This window comes from Punctularia strigosozonata, assembly GCF_000264995.1.
Source record: "Punctularia strigosozonata HHB-11173 SS5 unplaced genomic scaffold PUNSTscaffold_11, whole genome shotgun sequence".
Classification (NCBI taxonomy): Eukaryota; Fungi; Basidiomycota; class Agaricomycetes; order Corticiales; family Punctulariaceae; genus Punctularia; species Punctularia strigosozonata.
The window spans coordinates 153,299-170,224 of record NW_006767443.1 but is presented as its reverse complement, the minus strand read 5'-3'; the positions used below and the strand labels follow the sequence as shown (position 1 = coordinate 170,224).

The 16,926-nt window shown below is 53.2% G+C and overlaps 4 protein-coding genes across 4 annotated transcripts; 2 read left to right on the top strand and 2 right to left on the bottom strand.

Annotated features, from left to right (window-relative positions):
- Positions 1–2,084: 2,084 nt before the first annotated feature.
- PUNSTDRAFT_136801 (uncharacterized protein) lies at positions 2,085–3,533 on the top strand (the record flags this gene model as incomplete). Its single annotated transcript, XM_007386410.1, has 2 exons — positions 2,085–2,393; positions 2,451–3,533. 2 exons carry the CDS (start codon positions 2,085–2,087, stop codon positions 3,531–3,533), a joined length of 1,392 nt encoding a protein of 463 aa, XP_007386472.1.
- Positions 3,534–5,831: 2,298 nt separating this feature from the next.
- On the bottom strand, positions 5,832–8,792 carry PUNSTDRAFT_90733 (apses-domain-containing protein). Its single transcript, XM_007386409.1, has 6 exons — positions 8,444–8,792; positions 8,204–8,391; positions 6,805–8,155; positions 6,657–6,750; positions 6,054–6,598; positions 5,832–6,001 (listed from the first exon to the last, which is right to left on the bottom strand). The coding sequence occupies exons 1-6, from the start codon at positions 8,498–8,500 to the stop codon at positions 5,906–5,908; spliced, it is 2,331 nt and encodes a 776-aa protein (XP_007386471.1). The 5' UTR covers positions 8,501–8,792; the 3' UTR covers positions 5,832–5,905.
- Positions 8,793–9,022: 230 nt separating this feature from the next.
- On the top strand, positions 9,023–12,814 carry PUNSTDRAFT_127492 (uncharacterized protein; the record flags this gene model as incomplete). The annotated part of the gene is made up of 25 exons (XM_007386408.1): positions 9,023–9,118; positions 9,176–9,184; positions 9,239–9,248; positions 9,303–9,325; positions 9,385–9,806; positions 9,852–9,900; positions 9,951–10,015; positions 10,064–10,105; positions 10,154–10,299; positions 10,356–10,375; positions 10,426–10,447; positions 10,496–10,549; positions 10,602–10,665; positions 10,719–10,844; positions 10,907–10,927; positions 10,987–10,998; positions 11,052–11,116; positions 11,174–11,248; positions 11,303–11,313; positions 11,363–11,410; positions 11,467–11,607; positions 11,660–11,679; positions 11,728–11,870; positions 11,923–11,966; positions 12,024–12,814. The coding sequence occupies 25 exons, from the start codon at positions 9,023–9,025 to the stop codon at positions 12,723–12,725; spliced, it is 2,430 nt and encodes an 809-aa protein (XP_007386470.1). The 3' UTR covers positions 12,726–12,814.
- A 17-nt stretch (positions 12,815–12,831) lies between these two features.
- Positions 12,832–16,576, bottom strand: PUNSTDRAFT_145392 (uncharacterized protein; the record flags this gene model as incomplete). Its single annotated transcript, XM_007386407.1, has 9 exons — positions 16,315–16,576; positions 16,207–16,257; positions 15,690–15,880; positions 15,125–15,633; positions 14,047–15,073; positions 13,721–13,992; positions 13,050–13,663; positions 12,921–12,979; positions 12,832–12,861 (listed from the first exon to the last, which is right to left on the bottom strand). Exons 1-9 carry the CDS (start codon positions 16,547–16,549, stop codon positions 12,832–12,834), a joined length of 2,988 nt encoding a protein of 995 aa, XP_007386469.1. The 5' UTR covers positions 16,550–16,576.
- Positions 16,577–16,926: the final 350 nt, after the last annotated feature.

The window sequence follows — 16,926 nt, the reverse complement described above, 5'->3', positions numbered from 1 at the left end:
ACTCCCCCCGACTTTATCTCTGAGTTCCTTCTTTCATTTTGCTTTATTCTTCGTATCTACCTTTTGGACTTTGGTCCTCTGGCCCTGTTCTCCTTCTGTATCCGATCTTGACATATTCCCGTACCCATCATGTACCATATATGTTGCCCGCTGATTCCCAAATGCCACATGTTTACCTGGTTCACAATATAAAATCTGCCTGAGACTGAGCAAGCCAAAATGCAGCTTGACCTTCCCCCACTATGATCTATACTGTCACCGTCCCTATGTTCAACAACAAGCCTAGGTGTGGAACTTTGTATACCATATATATATGGAAATTTCACACGCTCGTTACCTATTGTGTACAGATTCTCTCACCTGTTCTATTCTTGTGTTATTCCTTGTGATTTTCTATCTTTCCTGATTGATATTACCGCTTTAGACACATTCTTTTGTTCCCTTTATGGAAATGCTTCCCTCGAGCTCCCTCACATATACCAGGAGCTCTCCCTCCACATCTTCTCAGTCTTTTCCCTTATACTTTGACTGAGGAATGAGTCTGCCATGTCCCTTCATGTCCCTTATGTCCTAATGTACCTATGATGTCTCTGTAGTCATATATTAGGTACTACATGTGTAACTCAGTCTTTTCCCTTATACTTTGACTGATAATCATATATTAGGGAATTATCACTCTTACCTTCAGATCCAGAAGCTAATTGTCAGAGTACGCGCTGGAGCTCCTAGGAGCGGTGCGGATCCCCCAGGACGGCGGTGGAGACGCTGTTGCACAAGGCAGGGAAGCAACTGAGAATGTATACAAGGATACGAGATGAATACACATACCTGTTGCACAAGGCAGGGAAGCAACTGAGAGAACAAGTCTGAGTTGCTCCCTGGTGCGACAGGCGACTATATAGTAGCTGAGTAATCCATCAGCAACGAGAGGGATGGTCCAATGAGAGAGAGGGAGGCTCCTCGGGTGCGTGGCACGTGACCAGTGGAACGGCCTAGGAAGGCCGCGCAATGTGCGGAGGCCCTAGGAGGCCCGAAAGGGTAGAAGAATGTATGGAGCTCCTAGGAAGCACCGAAAGAATAGAAGGAGCGTCTGGGAGCTCCTAGGAAACCTGAAAGGGTAAAAAGAGCGTGTGGGGAATGCAGGGAAACAGGGAAAGATGAGTACTGGAGGCGTGCCATGACACTAATCACTAGGTCCAGTGACTACTCATCCTGCGGATCCGGATGTTCATCAGCTGCTCCTGACTCACCCGTGGGTGGTGGCGATGATTCAGGGGATGCCCCAGCTGTGCCGAAGCTGGCACTCAGCTCAGCGATCCTCCTTTCTACAAACGACAGCCGCGCACATATTGCTAAACCCACTGGGGAAGCCGATCGCCCTAATTACGGAGGGTGTTGAACTCAGATCCATTCCTATACCCCCAGCTTTTGGTAAACTAGGTTTTCAGCCGTCTTAAATGCCTACTTAACGTTGTTCAGGGGCCCCAGCTTCTGTAGGGAGATCCACCAGAGGATCACAGGAAAATGAGCGGTGAAGCGCAGAGGAGACATTGGAAGACAATCGGGGATGGTCAGGGATGGTTGGTGTCAGGATACAACTACAACGCCGGGAGGAGTATCCCTCCTATCCATCAGTTTGGTGGGTGCACGTGTGGTGCGTTGATATGCCTGCCATGCTCGTCTCGTTCTCTCCACCGTTTACTACACTCGCATGTCCGGTGGAGGTAAGAACCCTCCGCATACATTCACATATACATGTATTAACTAGACAACCTGTAGCCTTACACGCGGTTACAGGTAATTAAGACCGTTTACTACACTTGTGTGTCCGGTGGAGCCTTACATGCAGCTACAGGTCTTAACAGGTTATGAGCCCTGCTTAACGCATATTGCTTACCAGATCCCTTGGACCTGACCTGAAACGGTGAATGAGCGATAACAATTCTCTATCTTTGCCTACTCGAGCTATCTCCGATCGTTCGGCGCTAACCCCGCGCCCTATCACTCTGGACCCTTTGCAAGCTTCACGTTTGGTCTCTCCCGCGAACATACCCACGATCATTTTACCAGATACCTCCGCTATCATGCCCACCTCGGCATCCATGGCTCCCACAGCCTCCAAATACACCGAGATCGCCCGCATCACAAACGCAAGTGGTTTCCACAACCTACCGGAGGAGCACCAACTATCTCTTGCCGCAGGGAACTGGGTCACTTTTTCGGCACAGTTTCTAAATGAATTAGGCTGCATTTTCTTGCGAGACTATTTGGATGAGGTTGACGCTCCGCCGTGTCCATCCGTCGATGAGGCGCTGGCCGATGTCTCTTTAGCGACCATCCGTTGGGTGTTTTGGCACAATGATGGACTTGTCAAGTCCCTGCTGTGGATGAATGTGTCACCGGAAGACCGCAAGATCATTGATTCCCACAACACGTCATTGGCTGCCTAGAGAGCCCTTCGTCTCCACCATCAGGCTGTGGGCGATAAACTGAAGGCCAAAATCTGGATCGGGCTTTTTGGGACCACTTTTTCTCCAGGTCCCGATCAGACTGCATCCGGCACGATCGCCTCCATCCGGGCAGATGCCTGTCGACTTTTTGAAGCAGGCCTCCCCACCACTGTCAAAGACATCGTCAACATTGTGTGTATCAATGCGCTCAGCGCAAATTTTCCCAACATTCTCGCCAATGTGACGCACAACTTAGCCAGCCGTAAGGTCCCAACGTCAGAGATTGAGCATTCCATACTCGACCGGCAGAAACCTGGCACCCTCGTCAATGCTGTCCGCGCTCAGTCCACCCCATCGCATGCCAAAGCCACGGTCTCTGGGAACGGGAAGAAGTACGCAAGGCGGCATAATCACACGTTTTTGAACTACTGGTGCAAGGTGTGTGAGGCTACACCGTGCGCAAAGAAAGACCAACCCAGTGCTGTCCCAGTTGCCCGCCACAGTGAACCTATAAAGTCTGCAAATTCGTCGCAGGGTGCCTCACCTGCCGTCCAGGCCCATGCCGCTGTCATGCAGGGTCAGGATGGCAAGTTTTACACTTTCACCAAGGTTCCCTCGATACCAAACTTGGGTACTTCCATGCCTACGCCATCTTTTGCGGCCACCGCCGCTATCTCTGACTGGCCTACGTCGGTCGCTTTTGCAACTACGCCCAACGTCCCGTTTCTACTCGACATTGACGCCGGGTCGTGGAGCGACGTCGACTTTGGCTCCTGCAAATTCACAGCCAACGTTGTCCACACGACGTCTGTCCACTGGCTGCAGGCTACTGCCGTCGACACGAACCCCATTCCGCCTGCCCGCAAGATGTCTGCCAATGATCACCGGCTCGCAAACATCGGTGCCAACCTCGCTGCATCGCACAAATTCATTCTTGACACTGGCGCTAACATATCGTTGACGAAATACCGTCACCTCTTCGAGTCGCTTCACCCTCTCCATGTTGCGATCGGCAGTTTTAAAGGATCTAAGGTCTTCTCTTCTGGGGTGGGTACTATGCACATTGCGCTTCCTGGAGGCTGACAGATGCTGGTCAACAATGCCCTCTGGGTCCCTGAGACGACTCTGACACTCCTCTCTGTCGGATGCCTATGCGATGAAGGGTACTGCATTGACTTCAAGTCGGGACATGCTGACGTCTACTGGGAACTAGAGCCGATGCCCGACGCCCGCGCAACCTGCAAGAACAACAGCTTGTACCGCCTTGATGGCCCAGACACCTGCCCATCTCCCTCCCTTATTGTCCCTGTTGCCACTTCTGCCGTTCCACTTACCACCTGGCACAGTCAGTTTGGCCATGCCAATCATGGCGCTTTATCGCAGGCTGCACGTGCTGGCGTCGTTGATGGTATGCCCGTCTCCCCCTCAATGTCCGCCCCGCCCTCATGTGACCATTGTATCCTCAGCAAGCAGTCCAAAGCCGCCATGCCAAAGGTCCGTGAGGGAGTGAGGGCAGCGGGGATTTTAGACGTGGTATACATCAATTTACAGGGGCCCTTTCATGTACAAGCTCTTAGCGGCTACTTCTATTTACTGGACATTGTCGACAAATCTTCGGGATACATCTGGAGTCTGCCGCTTGCTCTCAAATCGGATTCAACACCTGCTCAAACAGTGGGAGGACGAGATTTTCTGTTTGACATCGACCCGCATCCGCATCTACCGGTCGGACAACAGTCGCGAATTTGACAGCAAGGCTATGCGTGCACAACTTGCCAGCGGCACGTCTCAGCAGTTCTCCACCCCCTACTCATCCGTGCACATAGGCATGTGCAAGCATGCTCACCAGACAATTATGGGTCGCGGCCAGGCATGCATGTCCGCTGCGGCTCTTCCTCCTTGTCTGTGGGTGATCTCCATGCAGACTGTGGCTTATCTGTCAAATCTGACCCTGACCGTGTCTGCTGGTGGCCGTACTCCTCATGAACTATTTTTCGGCACAAACTGATCGTATCTCACCTGCGTGAGATTGGTTGTCGCGTGTTTGTACTGATCGAGAATGTTCCTAACCCCAAGATACTTCCGCGCTCGAGAGAGTGCGTGCTGGTTGGCTACTCTCCCAACAGTAAGGCCTACTTATGCTGGCACTGAGCTTCTGGTAAAGTCCTGAAGTCCCATAACGTGTCCTTCATCGAGTCCCACCAACTTCCTCCCATTACACCAATCACATCTCCAACTCCTGTCTCATCCGCACCGGCGATTGATCACAACAACGTGTTCACTGACAACTCAAAGCCTCCCGTCATGCCCGCGCAGCGCCTTCGTGAGGATCCTTCGCTTGGCCATCCACCTCCTGTTTGGTGTTCTACGTGGGAATGTCGTGCCCATGGTAATGTGGACCAGCTCGTCGACACCATCTCTGGAATCTGTGCCTCTGCCGATCGTCTCAGGGCTGGCCGTGGTACTCCTACAGTCGAGGAGGAGTGCACTGACGTTACCACCCATGCCGCCGTCGCTGACCACATTTGCAATGCCATGGCCCACGCTGTTCTGACGACCCCACCGGCCCTGATCTCTCTGCACCTGATGATCCCCACACTGCGCACGAGGCTCTGGCCCGCAATGACGGGCCGAGATGGCATGAGTCTATGGACTCAGAAATGGCCTCTCTGCATGAACTCAACGTCTACAAGCTCATTCCCCGCTCTGAGGTTCCTCACGATGAACGGATTATGCGGACCATATACGACTATAACGCCAGGAGGAGTATCCCTCCTATCCGTCAGTTTGATGGGTGTACGTGCGGTGCGTTGATATGCCCACCGTGCTTGTCTTGTTCTCTCCACCATTTACTACACTCGCGTGTCCGGTGGAGGTAAGAACCCTCCACATACATTCACATATACATGTATTAACTAGACAACCTGTAGCCTTACACGCAGCTACAGGTAATTAAGACCGTTTACTACACTTGCGTGTCCGGTGGAGCCTTACATGCGGCTACAGGTCTTAACAGTTGGAAATGGTTGTTGATGATCAACCCATAACGGAATCCTGATTTCTATACATTTGTCAAATTTTCAAAAATCTAACTCATTTTTTCAGCTCAAAACTTTGGATTCAGTTTGATCTAGTATATAGGCACTTGTGGAATTAATTTCATATACAATACATGAAAGTTATTAGAGATAGGGTGAAATGCGTCTACGAGTGATGGAACACTGTATAGAAACTAAATAAAACACATATCTCTTGATCACCCAATTCTGGCCACCTCTCAACCCATCTCGCGTTCTCACACCCTCTTCTCATTTCTCCTTTTGTTTGGCTTAGCTGGGACATTGCGTTACACCATCCTAGTGACCTCACTATCCCCTTCTTCATTCAGCTCTCACTCATTCCTGTACTCCACCGCAGATACTTCTTCAAGACTGGTTCAGATCCTATCTACGTTCTCACGCTGTTCCCATCTTCTGCATGAACCCAGATACACGACTGACATCCACCACATTATGCTCGCTCTCCACTGCCACAACCAGATCTTCAAGCATCTGATCAATTCTCTGTAAGCTGCAATCGTTGAAATCGCGAACGAGTATTCACCTCTTCAACTTTATCCATAGATATTCCTGTGCATAATGAGACGATTTTCCTACATTGGTACTCCTTTTCCGCGTGTGTGCCCCGCAGGGCACTCAATCGCGACTCCAGGAGGGTCTCTGCACGATCCTGCCACATCTTCAGACGACGCAAACGAGTTAGAATTACTTCTGATTCTCCTGAGGGAATGGTAGGATCGGCCTCGAGGTTCATCGCGATATCTCCAACCGCGGCCATCGTTGACTGCCCTCCGCGCCATTTGAATGCTGACCCAGCGATCGGACCCGCATCGCGTCCATCGGGAGTTGTCCGCCCCGTCCAATCGAACGTTTCCTCGGCTCCGATAGCCTTTTCGAGGTTTCGCATCCGCTGACTGACACGGTCATGCTCCGCACACTGGTTTTGCCATAGCTGGATCTGTTTGCGCTGCTCAGACAACTCCCGCGTTGCGGCCCTCAAATGGGCCTGTGTCACGTCAAGAGCGTCCTGCTTCGCCTTTATTTCCGAAGTGAATTCCGCACTGAGACCTTGAATCATGGCCGTCATCTCTGCATGAGCACTTGTTAGGCGTCTCGTACCAATCGTAGACCAGAATCCTCGCCGCACCGGTTATCACCTGCTGACTCTTCTGTACCGGTGCAGGAGGCACGGAACGGAGCGACATTAGCATATCCTCGGCGCGGAACCCGCTAGCAAGCTCCTTCATTGTGATACGACATAAGCATAGATGCAATGAGTGATGTCAGAAACACACCTCAACTTCTACACCGTAGTCCCCGGGTCGCAACCCAAGCTTGTTCGCCATCGTTCGGTTTGCTCCGACATCCATCAATGCGCGGACGAGGGCGCGGTTCCCTACTCGGGCCGCTATATTCAACGCAGTGTCACCATGCTCATCTTGTAGATCCACGACGCTCCGGAAGTCGCCTCCTTGGTGTTGTGCAATCCAGTACAAGACCTGATCGAGGTAGTAACGGGCGGTAATGGCCCTTCCTTTTACCCCAGCCAACGAGACAATGTGATGGATCACGGTCTTGCGCGACGTGTCGATGGTCCGTATGGACTCGTGCAAAGCGGCAACGAGGGTGTGGAAAGACTGTTGATCGGCGTTGTGCGTGGCGAGGCAAGCGCGGATAAGGGGCGTCTCTCCGTTATAGTTGCCGCGGTGGACGTCCGCTCCGCTCGCGATCAGCGTCTCCACAATTTTCTGACGCGCCATACTAGCAGCCAAGTGGAGAGAAGTATGGCCTTGATCGTCGAGTACCAAATCTATGTCCGTCGTTGTTGAGGCCGGGTTATCAGGAGGAATGCTCTTCAACAAGTCCATCACGTGCGAAGGATCGTCGCTCTGGCATATGGCGGCGATAACTGCCGCACGCCGATTGTCCTTCAGAGGAAGGCTCGGGTCCATGTGCCGCATTATTGATGGCTTGGACGCAAAACGGACGGCGGCGACGTAGTTCTCGACAGGGTTCTCGGTAGTTGATCCCGTTCCACCATTAATTGTTGTGGACATCGAACTGGCAGGCCGGGAAGTCCCGTTTACCTGTGGTGTCGGAGCTCTCGACCCAGATGCGCTCACCATGAGGTTGGGTTCCGTGCGCGCCCTTTTTACCGGACGCTGTCCATCTTCTCCATCCACCACAGACGATGGTCGTGATTTATCTGGACCAAACGTTTCAGGCGAGAGCGCGAATGAAGCGCTAGTTTCCGAGTGCACCCTTTTGAGCGATGGCGTTGGAGATACTCCGGGTAAAGTTGGTGCAGGTGAATTGGAGTACCCGGCATAAGGGCCAGGCGAAGGGTAGCTTCCGCGGGCGGCCATGATTGTGGACGTGGATGGCGTGAAGAGTCCTTGGGCTCGACCTTGGTTCAGGAGTCTGAGGGCCGATCCGGGTAAGATTGGGGGAGGTGCCAAATGGGACGGGAGTACACCGGAGCTGCTGAACGACGAGGCCGCAGACAGCGGCCGTGAATGAGCACCGGCTAAGGTCGACGAAAGATTTCCCATCGTGTTGGTGTGGGGTACGAAGTCGAAAAGAGGTGCGAGCAGCGGCGCAACGCCGTATTGTGTAGCAACCTCGCGACCGCGTTCGAGAGGAATCCTGTCCAGAGTTAGGCAATGAGATAACACGGTGATATAGCGAACCCACCATGTTCCTTGATATTTACCGTAGCCTCCTTGGACAATTTCATGTTTCCCAGGCAGGATCTCCTTCTCTAAAATCTTCGTACGGCGGCCTTTGTCCACTCCAGCTACCTTCAAGATTTGGGTTGCGTTCACGTAGGAATCTGAGCGTCTTCGCATGACTGCGATACCCCGAACCATGCATTCATAGACCTGCACAACGTCAGCAAGCCCCAGGCCAGCGCTGGATCGCAGTTTGGTTCACCTGCACCGAGGAATAAACGGCATTATAGATCTTGACGGCCTGAGACTGAGCCTGCATGCTTGGCGGTCCACGTTTAACAGATCGGTCCAGAAAACGCGTCGGCGAAATGAAGGCTGGTCGGTTGAGGTCGTCACTTGTGGGACGGCGCTGCTACGGGGCGACTTGCCCGGTGCTGTTGAGAAACCCTTGGAGGCGCGGGGAGAAGCCGAGCTGAAAGCGGGAGCAGACGGTCGGGCAAAGATCGTTGACACAATGCTGATGGCTGCTAGCCAGGTCGTGCTCGAGGCTCGCCGCGACAGAAGATGATCGAGCGCGATTTACGAGTGCACGCTGATGATAGCGCGTTGTCTGAGCTACTTGGGCGCGTGTTCGGTTCGGAAGTTGGCCAGATAGTCAGCGCCGACCTGGTTGTCGCCAACTGCAGGAAGCGGGCGGGCGCGCTCGAGTTGGTGTGTGACCGATCCCAGACGCGTCGCGTGTTGGGGCCCCGCTACATATTGGAGCCACGCGCGCCTGTGACGACAAGCCCACAACTCTTGCTCTGTCCTCTATCTGCGTTCACCTTCCTGCGTCGCTGCTATGTCGGAGGAGGCGCAGGCACAGATGCGCCCGTTACTACTACCAGACGAAATCGACAAGACTGAAGTATACCCATTTGTACATATGATCAAGGCCGTGAGCATCACTGCAACTCACTCGATGGGCTCATACTGACATTGGACAATGCTCCAGGACGTTACGGTACGTGATCACCGATAGTTTGCGTTGAACTGCGGTTATTTATCCGGCAATCAGCATTTCATAGGTATGTGATACGTTGGCTATCGCGAGCATGGACTGAAACGGCGGGCGTTCTCAGATACATCATTGACTTACGACGCGGTAAGTCATATCAATGGCGCGCCTGACGACGGAGACAAAGCTGACGAGTTACTGCAAAGCTCACTGCACCGGATCTCACCTATACCCTTGTACGGCCCCTAGAAGACAAGTACAACGCCATTCAACGGGAAGGCAATATGTCTATCGTGTTCTGCTTCCTCCTGAATCGCGTACACTTTCTTCGGGACCAAAATTTGACTACGTCGGGCATCTCGCGCACACGGGCGGCTCTATGCGAGATTCTAGCCATGCGTACCTTGCGCGCCAACGCGGAGAGTACGCTGCAGCTGGCGCTGGCGCTGACAACCAGTTGGCCTGTCTACAACGGGGCGGATCCGAGGGTTATCCAACAAGCGCGGGAAGAACGGGACGATGATTTGGATGACAGAGTGGGCAACGCGATCGAGATGGCAATCATCAGCAAAGCCAAGAGGTTCATCAAGAGCTCTGCATGCCAAAAAGTGATAAACGGCATATGGAGGTTGGTTCATTTGCTCAGTTGCGTTATCAACGCTTATTCCATCAGTGGAAAGTGTGTATACCAAGCGGAAAGCAGTCATACCATACTGTCCGATGTACGTGCGTCGATTGCTCTGCCCAAGAACTGTGCCCACGCCCACACTAGACTTACAAACGCACGCCAATCCATTTCTACGACCCACACAAAGCTCCTTTGCTGGATCACTACCGGCAAGTTCACTCTAGTGATTTATGACGGTGTTGCTCACACCTTCGCAGACTCAAGGTTCCTGCTGTTCGCTCCGTCCTCGAATATATGAAGTGCGTTGTTGCAATCTGGCCACCGCTAGCTAGCTCATGATCAGCCAGTTTCGTCGTGCTGTTCATACTCTTCGTCGTCGCACTCGAGTTCAGCGAACGCAAGACGATCAATACACCGGAGATTGTGTTCATGGTATATGCTCTTGGTTTTGCCCTCGAGAAGGTCGCGGCATTGCAAGAGCATGGGATGAAAGGTAGTACTTCTGCCTCGTTTCATGTATCATGACACTGGTAGCTGATCTGCTTTCAGTTTATGTTACTGGGACCTGGGTGAGGTCTTCTTTGAATGTGTGCAATGCTGTCTCACAATAACGGACTAGAATGGCTTTGACTTGGCGTTCGGTACGACATCGACGCTCGTCCGCAGTGACAAGGCTGACCCTCCACAAGTGACGATCTATTGCACCTACGCCTCCCTGCGTCTGTATGGTGTGGTTCATGACAGTCAGCGTCCCAGCTTCTCGTCCTGACCCCTGCTGAGACGCATGCGACACAGGCAAGTGGGCCCGCCGGGCTGGCATGGACTGTCTTGCCATGATAGCTCCTTTGATGTTTCCTCGGTGCGGAGCGCTTTTCCATATTATGGTTCACCACCAATCGACTCGCACTTCAGACTGGCGTTTGTAACACTCAGGAATAACCTCATGGTTCTCTCGTTGCGAGCTATGCTCGTTCAGTTCACGGCGCTGATGTTCATTGCCGCGTTCTGCTTTGGGGGCTTCCTATACGCCTTATGGACGTGAGCCATTCCTGCTCCCTCAGCGGTCTCATCGCTACATGTCCCTAATCTCATGGTACTAGGTTGAGCCGTGACAGCGCTGGGTGCGTTACGTCCGTATCTGGATGTGGAATCAGTCTAACCGTCTCGTGGGGTCGAAAAGCTACTCTGGAGGGTGCGTTGGCTTCTTCTGCTCTTCTATGCCATGATCAAATGAGATTCCTCCAGGCAAATTGCGTGGTGGATGCTTGATCTTTGGTTCGGGCTTGACGCAAGCGGCTTCGAGCTCGCTTGTGAGTGCAATATGTGTTTTGCTCAGTTGCTTCCGCTGATTGCGCAATTATGCACAGTCAAGTTCCATCCTTTCTTCGGTCCAGTACTAATGGTGACGTACGCCTGCCTAAGCAATACCTTACTACTCACGGGCAAGTTATTACTGTATTCAACATGAATGCTCAGGCTAACTAACGTGCGCTCAGTGTTGGTCTCGGTTCGTATTGGTAGCGAGGGATGCTTGACTGTGGCTTACCACGATATAGATTCTTTCGCATACATTCTCCACCATCAGCGAAGATGCTCTTGCTGAGGTGCGTGGAGTCCCATACATGACTGTGCACTCAGGGGCCTGATACATTTCATACAGGCTATGTTCCGAAAGGCTGTCGCAACGATCGAGGGTGTTAAAGCTGACCCGCTTTTCTCCTATCAGCCTCCCATCAATCTGGTGGCGTTGCTAATCATGTTGCCAGCAAGCTACATCCTGTCCCCGAGATGGTTCCACAAGGTAAGGAACAATCAATACCAGTGAACTGCTGAAATCTGATCGACACGCGTAGCTGAACGTTTTCATGATCAGGTCTGCACAGAGCCTTCTACGTTGTGCAACCGCTTACAGCTCATACAGGATTACAAACTTCCCGATCCTTCTCACTGTTGCCTGGTACGAGAGACAAGCGAAGAATACAGGTTCAACTGGCTTCTACGAGACGGTGGCTGCTACAGTGGAAAAGATATATGATACACTTCCAAGACAAATCCGTCGCCTGAGTATGCTGCGCATCTCCGTTCATTGTCCCGGTGATTTACTGGTTGGGTTTAGCATTCTTTGAGGGGTTAGCAGGCTCCGGGGGTGATATTGACGCGGTACGTAATTGTTGTTGTGATCGCGGACTGCTCATCGTTGACTTCATATCTCACCAGGTATTCGATATTGAGGAGGATATGAACAGCGCTTTATCGGAGACAGAGGAGTTAAGCGGCTTCCTGCCGTCGACCAGCATTAGCACGGCCAGGAAACAGTCCAGTTCGTCCCAGAAACGTCAATCTATCTCCGAAAACCCGGCCGCGCCTCGTTCCGAGGCTAGTCCTGGAAATCGGAAAGAGGATCTGCCAGGACCATCCACTCCTGCCCCCCGGCCTCGTCTCATGTCTATCAGTCGAGTCATGGCTGACACCACGGGTCAAATGCCCAGTCCTCTCGCGCAGATTTATCAGCCTCTCCCGGTCGATGACAGCATACTAGAGGATGAAAGTGGTCCTCCACCGGTCGTTGGGTCTCCAGCATTGAGCTTCGGTCCTGTTACGAGACGGCGACGATTGTCATCTCGTGTGCAGCCCCGGCTTCCAAGTGACGGAAGAGGAGGGCTCGGAGTGCACGTCCGGAAGACTTCGACGGGCTCTTCTCCCGGCATGCGCCATCGACCTCTCGCGGAAGATACACAAACCGTATCGCAGAGTCCAGATCAAATGCCGTGGCCCGAAACCGCGGGACAAGTTGAGGAGGAAGAGGGTGAACGTGGTAACGGCTCCTTGCCGTGGATCAGACGGCTGGAAAACATTGAGAAACGACAGGAGAGAATCGAAGAGTTACTGCTGCAGCTCACTCGCCGTAAAGATTTGTGACGGCACGGCCTCCAGCCAGGAAGAGGTCAGAACTGGCTCGGTAGTGCAACGGCATGTACATCAGTAGTCATCGTACACTAGGCTAGGTTAAATGAAGCTATACTACTTAGTTATGATAAATAAGCTCGTCCCCTTTCTAGCGATTCTGTTGAGGGCTCCCGTTACCACGACCACGACGGGACCATCCATTGTCACGAGGATGATCGCCAAATCCTCTGCCGCGTCCTCGTCCTCTGCCACGGTCTCGCCCTCGACTATCATAAGGCGGTCGATGATCCCGTGGTCGACCGCCTTGGTAAGGAGAATGCATTCCCCTTGACGGACCTGCAGGGCTTGACCCGCCAGGGGGGTACGGCGGATGCGCGTATCCCGGTGCTGGTGGAGGAGGATAAGGCGCTGCGGCAGGTACCGTCGGTGGGGGTATTGTCCACGCTGGAGACGGGTATAAGGCCGGGACCGGAGGTGTAGGAGCCAAGAGGTGGGGCGCCGGGGGTATAAGAGGGGGTGCAGGAGGGATGATAGGAGGACCAGGAGGTTGGCTTCCTGGTATGGCAAGACCACTGCTGGCTAAAGCCCGTAGCATCTCTTGGATTTGTTCGGGGGTCAGAGAAGCAACCTGAGTGGCAAGGTCATTGGAGCTGGAAGGTGCAGACGAAGGAGGATGTGGCGCCGGCGATCCTTGAGGCTGGGGAGCTGGGACGGCTGAGGTAGTTGCGAGGGGTACCGACGGCGTAGGGGGAGGCGCGAGCTTGCCCTTCACAAGGATCCACAACCCGATCAGGTAGTTCGCTATCCGTTGTTTCGGCAAACAGAGTTCTTCTAAGAGCTCCATGTAATCCGGCAGAGGCTCGCTGGCGAGAAGCGGTACGATATACATCTCGCGACCAGGATGATGGTCTTTAGGCCGATTGCCCCACGGAAATATGAGACCATGTCGCCTTGCGTGGAAGCAAAAGTGAGTACATCGCCCACACTAACAACGATGTGAGACGTACCCTTTCGCGATGAGGTAATCTATCAAAGTTTGAAGACTATCTCCCCCATCCGAGGAGAACGCAACCGCAATCACTTCTTTGGTGGGATTCATTCTCGTCTGTAGCAAGTAAGCTGCAGACTTATCCACTGGAACCCGACCATCAATCCGCAGATGATCGCTGGGGAATAACGTCTGCCATAGAGGCGAACTGTGGCCCAGCTGCCGCCCTCCCATCTGACGAGCAATGACAGGCGTTTCTTGGGGTACCGTTGAATCAAGAGGCATGGAGATCTGATGAACGGATGAGTTCTGTACAAAGACGCGAGGTGGCAACGTATTAGTTACCTTGCCAGACCACACAGGAGGTGATGCTGCGAAGTCCTGCTCTCGTGGACCGGATATCTCATGATCATTACTCGATTCGGGTTCCTTCACAGTGTCTTCGTCGTCCAGGAACATGTCGAAGTCCTGGTCCTGGGCCTCACCCGCGAGTCCCTCTGGCTCCAAACCGCCATCTTTGGGTGGCTCATCCGCAACCTGGCGCGCAACCGAGGGCTGCGCACCCTCCCCTTGTTCGTCATGCTTCGCACCGGTCCATAAGGAGTTAAGATCGAACGAAGCACTTCGCTCTCGTGTTTCCGGCCTGGAGACATTGGCGGCGAATGGAGAGATCCCAGTAATAGAAGAGGATGATGGCTGCTGCTGCTGCTCGATGGCCGGAGATTGTGCTGCAGCGGTGTCGCTCTGGGTAATAGACGTTGACAATACCTCTGAGGGAGACGCGATCTCGTCGTCGATATTGATGAGATCGGCGAGATTGAGTTCGGGCTCGGCCCCGATAGGCGTCATCAAATCCGATCCGGAGGGTACGAAGAGGGGGTTCACCGGAGGTCGCCTGCCCAGGCCGTCGGTGGGACTGGCAACTACATGAACGGGCAACGGGGGAGGCGCGCCCCAACTCGGTGTCTGCGGGGTATGTGGGGTCACAGGAGATTCGGGAGGCACCGAACCCGACGTCGGGCCAGCACGAGATTCGGCTGTCCGTAATCGGGCAAGCCGCTCGCGTTCGCGCCGTTCGTCATCCTCCTGTTCGCGCTCTCGGGCCTTGGCCATCTCGCCGTTGATGTCCTCGATATCTTCAAAGCCTTTGTGGGTGATCTTCGCTCGAGGAACGAGCGTCTTTTGCAGGATGCTGTGCTCGAGAGCCTCCTTCTCAGCTTGCTTCATAGTTTGCTTGGCTTCTTCGCTCGCAAGGTCGGTGGACGACATCTGGGAGAGCTCCTTGGGGTTAAGGTGCGAGGATGCGATCCGCTCATGCAATACGACGCGATCGGGCTGGCTGAGGTTGAAGGTCAAGGTCCTGAACCGATCTCTGCAGACAGCATCAGTACAAGCAAGTTCCGCATACTGGCTCTACACTCACTTATACTTTGGTCCGGCATGCGGTTTTCCATCTTTGCCAGGCTCGGCGTAGATTTCGTATGTACACTGCTCCACCTCAGCAGCGTACGCGTTCGCTCTCGTTTCGATATCCGCCTTTTGTTCTGACGTAAGTTCTTCAGGCTTCACGGCCTGCAACTTATTCGCGGAATCTTGCAAATGGTCGGTTGACTCCTCCTCAGGCCCGACAGTAGGAGAAGGAGCAACATGTGGACGCTGTAAAAATATTTTACAGAACAACTCCTGATATTTCTTAAGACAGAACACGCGCGCAGGGTCATCTGAGGCTGTCGACGTGGTCGTCGCCGCCGATGAAGATTTTCTCCGCTTCGGCGTCGGTTGAGGCGCGTTCGAGCTCTTGCGCTTGAGTACACTTGCTCCAGGAGAAGGAGATGGTCCCGAAGATTCGGCCTTCGCGGAAGATGAACGGCGTTTGGTGGTAGTTGGTTCGGTGTCTGACTCCGATGATAACGATAGTCGACGAGTTGTGCGCTGTGCATTGTGCACTCTGAGTACCGAGTCAACCGAGAGTGTCCTAGCAAACGTACCTTGCCTTTGCCATTCGGCTTGCCATTCTCTTCCACATATTCATCCTCACTGGCATCGTCCTCTGAGGCGCTGGGAGCCTCCGCCGGGGACGCGTCCGCGTCCGAATCCTCCTTGATTACAACATGCTTCGAGAATTTGTCTGTCTCCTCTTGATTCACTGTTTCAAGCGCTTCGGGCCCTTCGTAATCTCCTACGATGAAAAATCAGTATACTGTTCCTCCTCCTCGACTATGGGATATCATGGAAAAGATGGACGAAACGGTGGTCGCAAGCAATGCTATCATCACGACGTCGGGTATGTCGTGGACACAATCGAGGTCTCACGAGAGCTACAAGCGTATCCACACCGACCAGCCTACGGGCTGATGTCCATAACAGCATCGAGGGGAACAGCGAGGGACTCTCAGGTCACACAAGTGAAGGATACGACCACAGATATGTTTCGACATGTACATACGACCACCAGAGTAGGAATAGATCGGACAGAAAGACGTGAGAAGAGAGACCAAGACTCACGAACTGTTCGTCGGCCAGTCTTCACTTCACAGGGTGGGCACACGTATATCTCTGTGGAGAAACAGATTAGCAAGGGCGTTGGAACTCAAAATATGTATGTAGTCTCACTGATGTCATCGGCATCATCCTCAGAGATGTTTACGCATCGGAAGTGGAACCAATCTTTGCAGTAAGAACAGTTGATCATGGGTGTGCCATCGTCGTTGCCCTTGCATACGCAGTACTGCTTTTTGGAGCGCCCTCCCCCTTTCTTCTTCGTCGACGACGACGCAGCCGAAGTTGGCGAGGGCTGGTGGTTCTCCTTTGCAGCGACACGTTGAGAACGTCTTGAGCGCCCCTGCATGATGTAAGTCGGGCTGCAACCTCACAGTGGGGGGGGGGGGGATGGAGGAGATGATGATATGACGACCGGAGCCGTTGCTGCGCAAATTGCCCGTGACTCGCGATGATATTTCCACGGTCACGCTACTTCTAGCTAAACATAACACCGCGATCGTCCTCGTCTGTCTGCAGTGACCTCCGTTCTATCACGTCACTTCCTTGTATATTCTAAACGGTATCAGCAGTGCTTTCTACGTGCTCTGGCATATGTCGCGCCCCATCGTTTATCCCAAACCATGTGCAAGCCTCAAGGGTGATCTGGCTTCGCGACCAACATGTCAATTTCTCTGCACAACCTTCACCTGCAAAGAATTGCGACCAAAGGTATAACATGACAGG

What these genes read in the sequence shown, in the direction of transcription:
- PUNSTDRAFT_90733 (XM_007386409.1), bottom strand. Translation starts at nt 8,500, where the DNA reads ATGCAGGCTCAGTCTCAGGCCGTCAAGATCTATAATGCCGTTTATTCC. An exon ending in GGTAAATATCAAGGAACATG is followed by an intron (nt 8,156 to 8,203) that starts GTGGGTTCGCTA and finishes AACTCTGGACAG; the next exon opens with GATTCCTCTCGAACGCGGTC. An exon ending in CTATGGATAAAGTTGAAGAG is followed by an intron (nt 6,002 to 6,053) that starts GTGAATACTCGT and finishes AGAATTGATCAG; the next exon opens with ATGCTTGAAGATCTGGTTGT.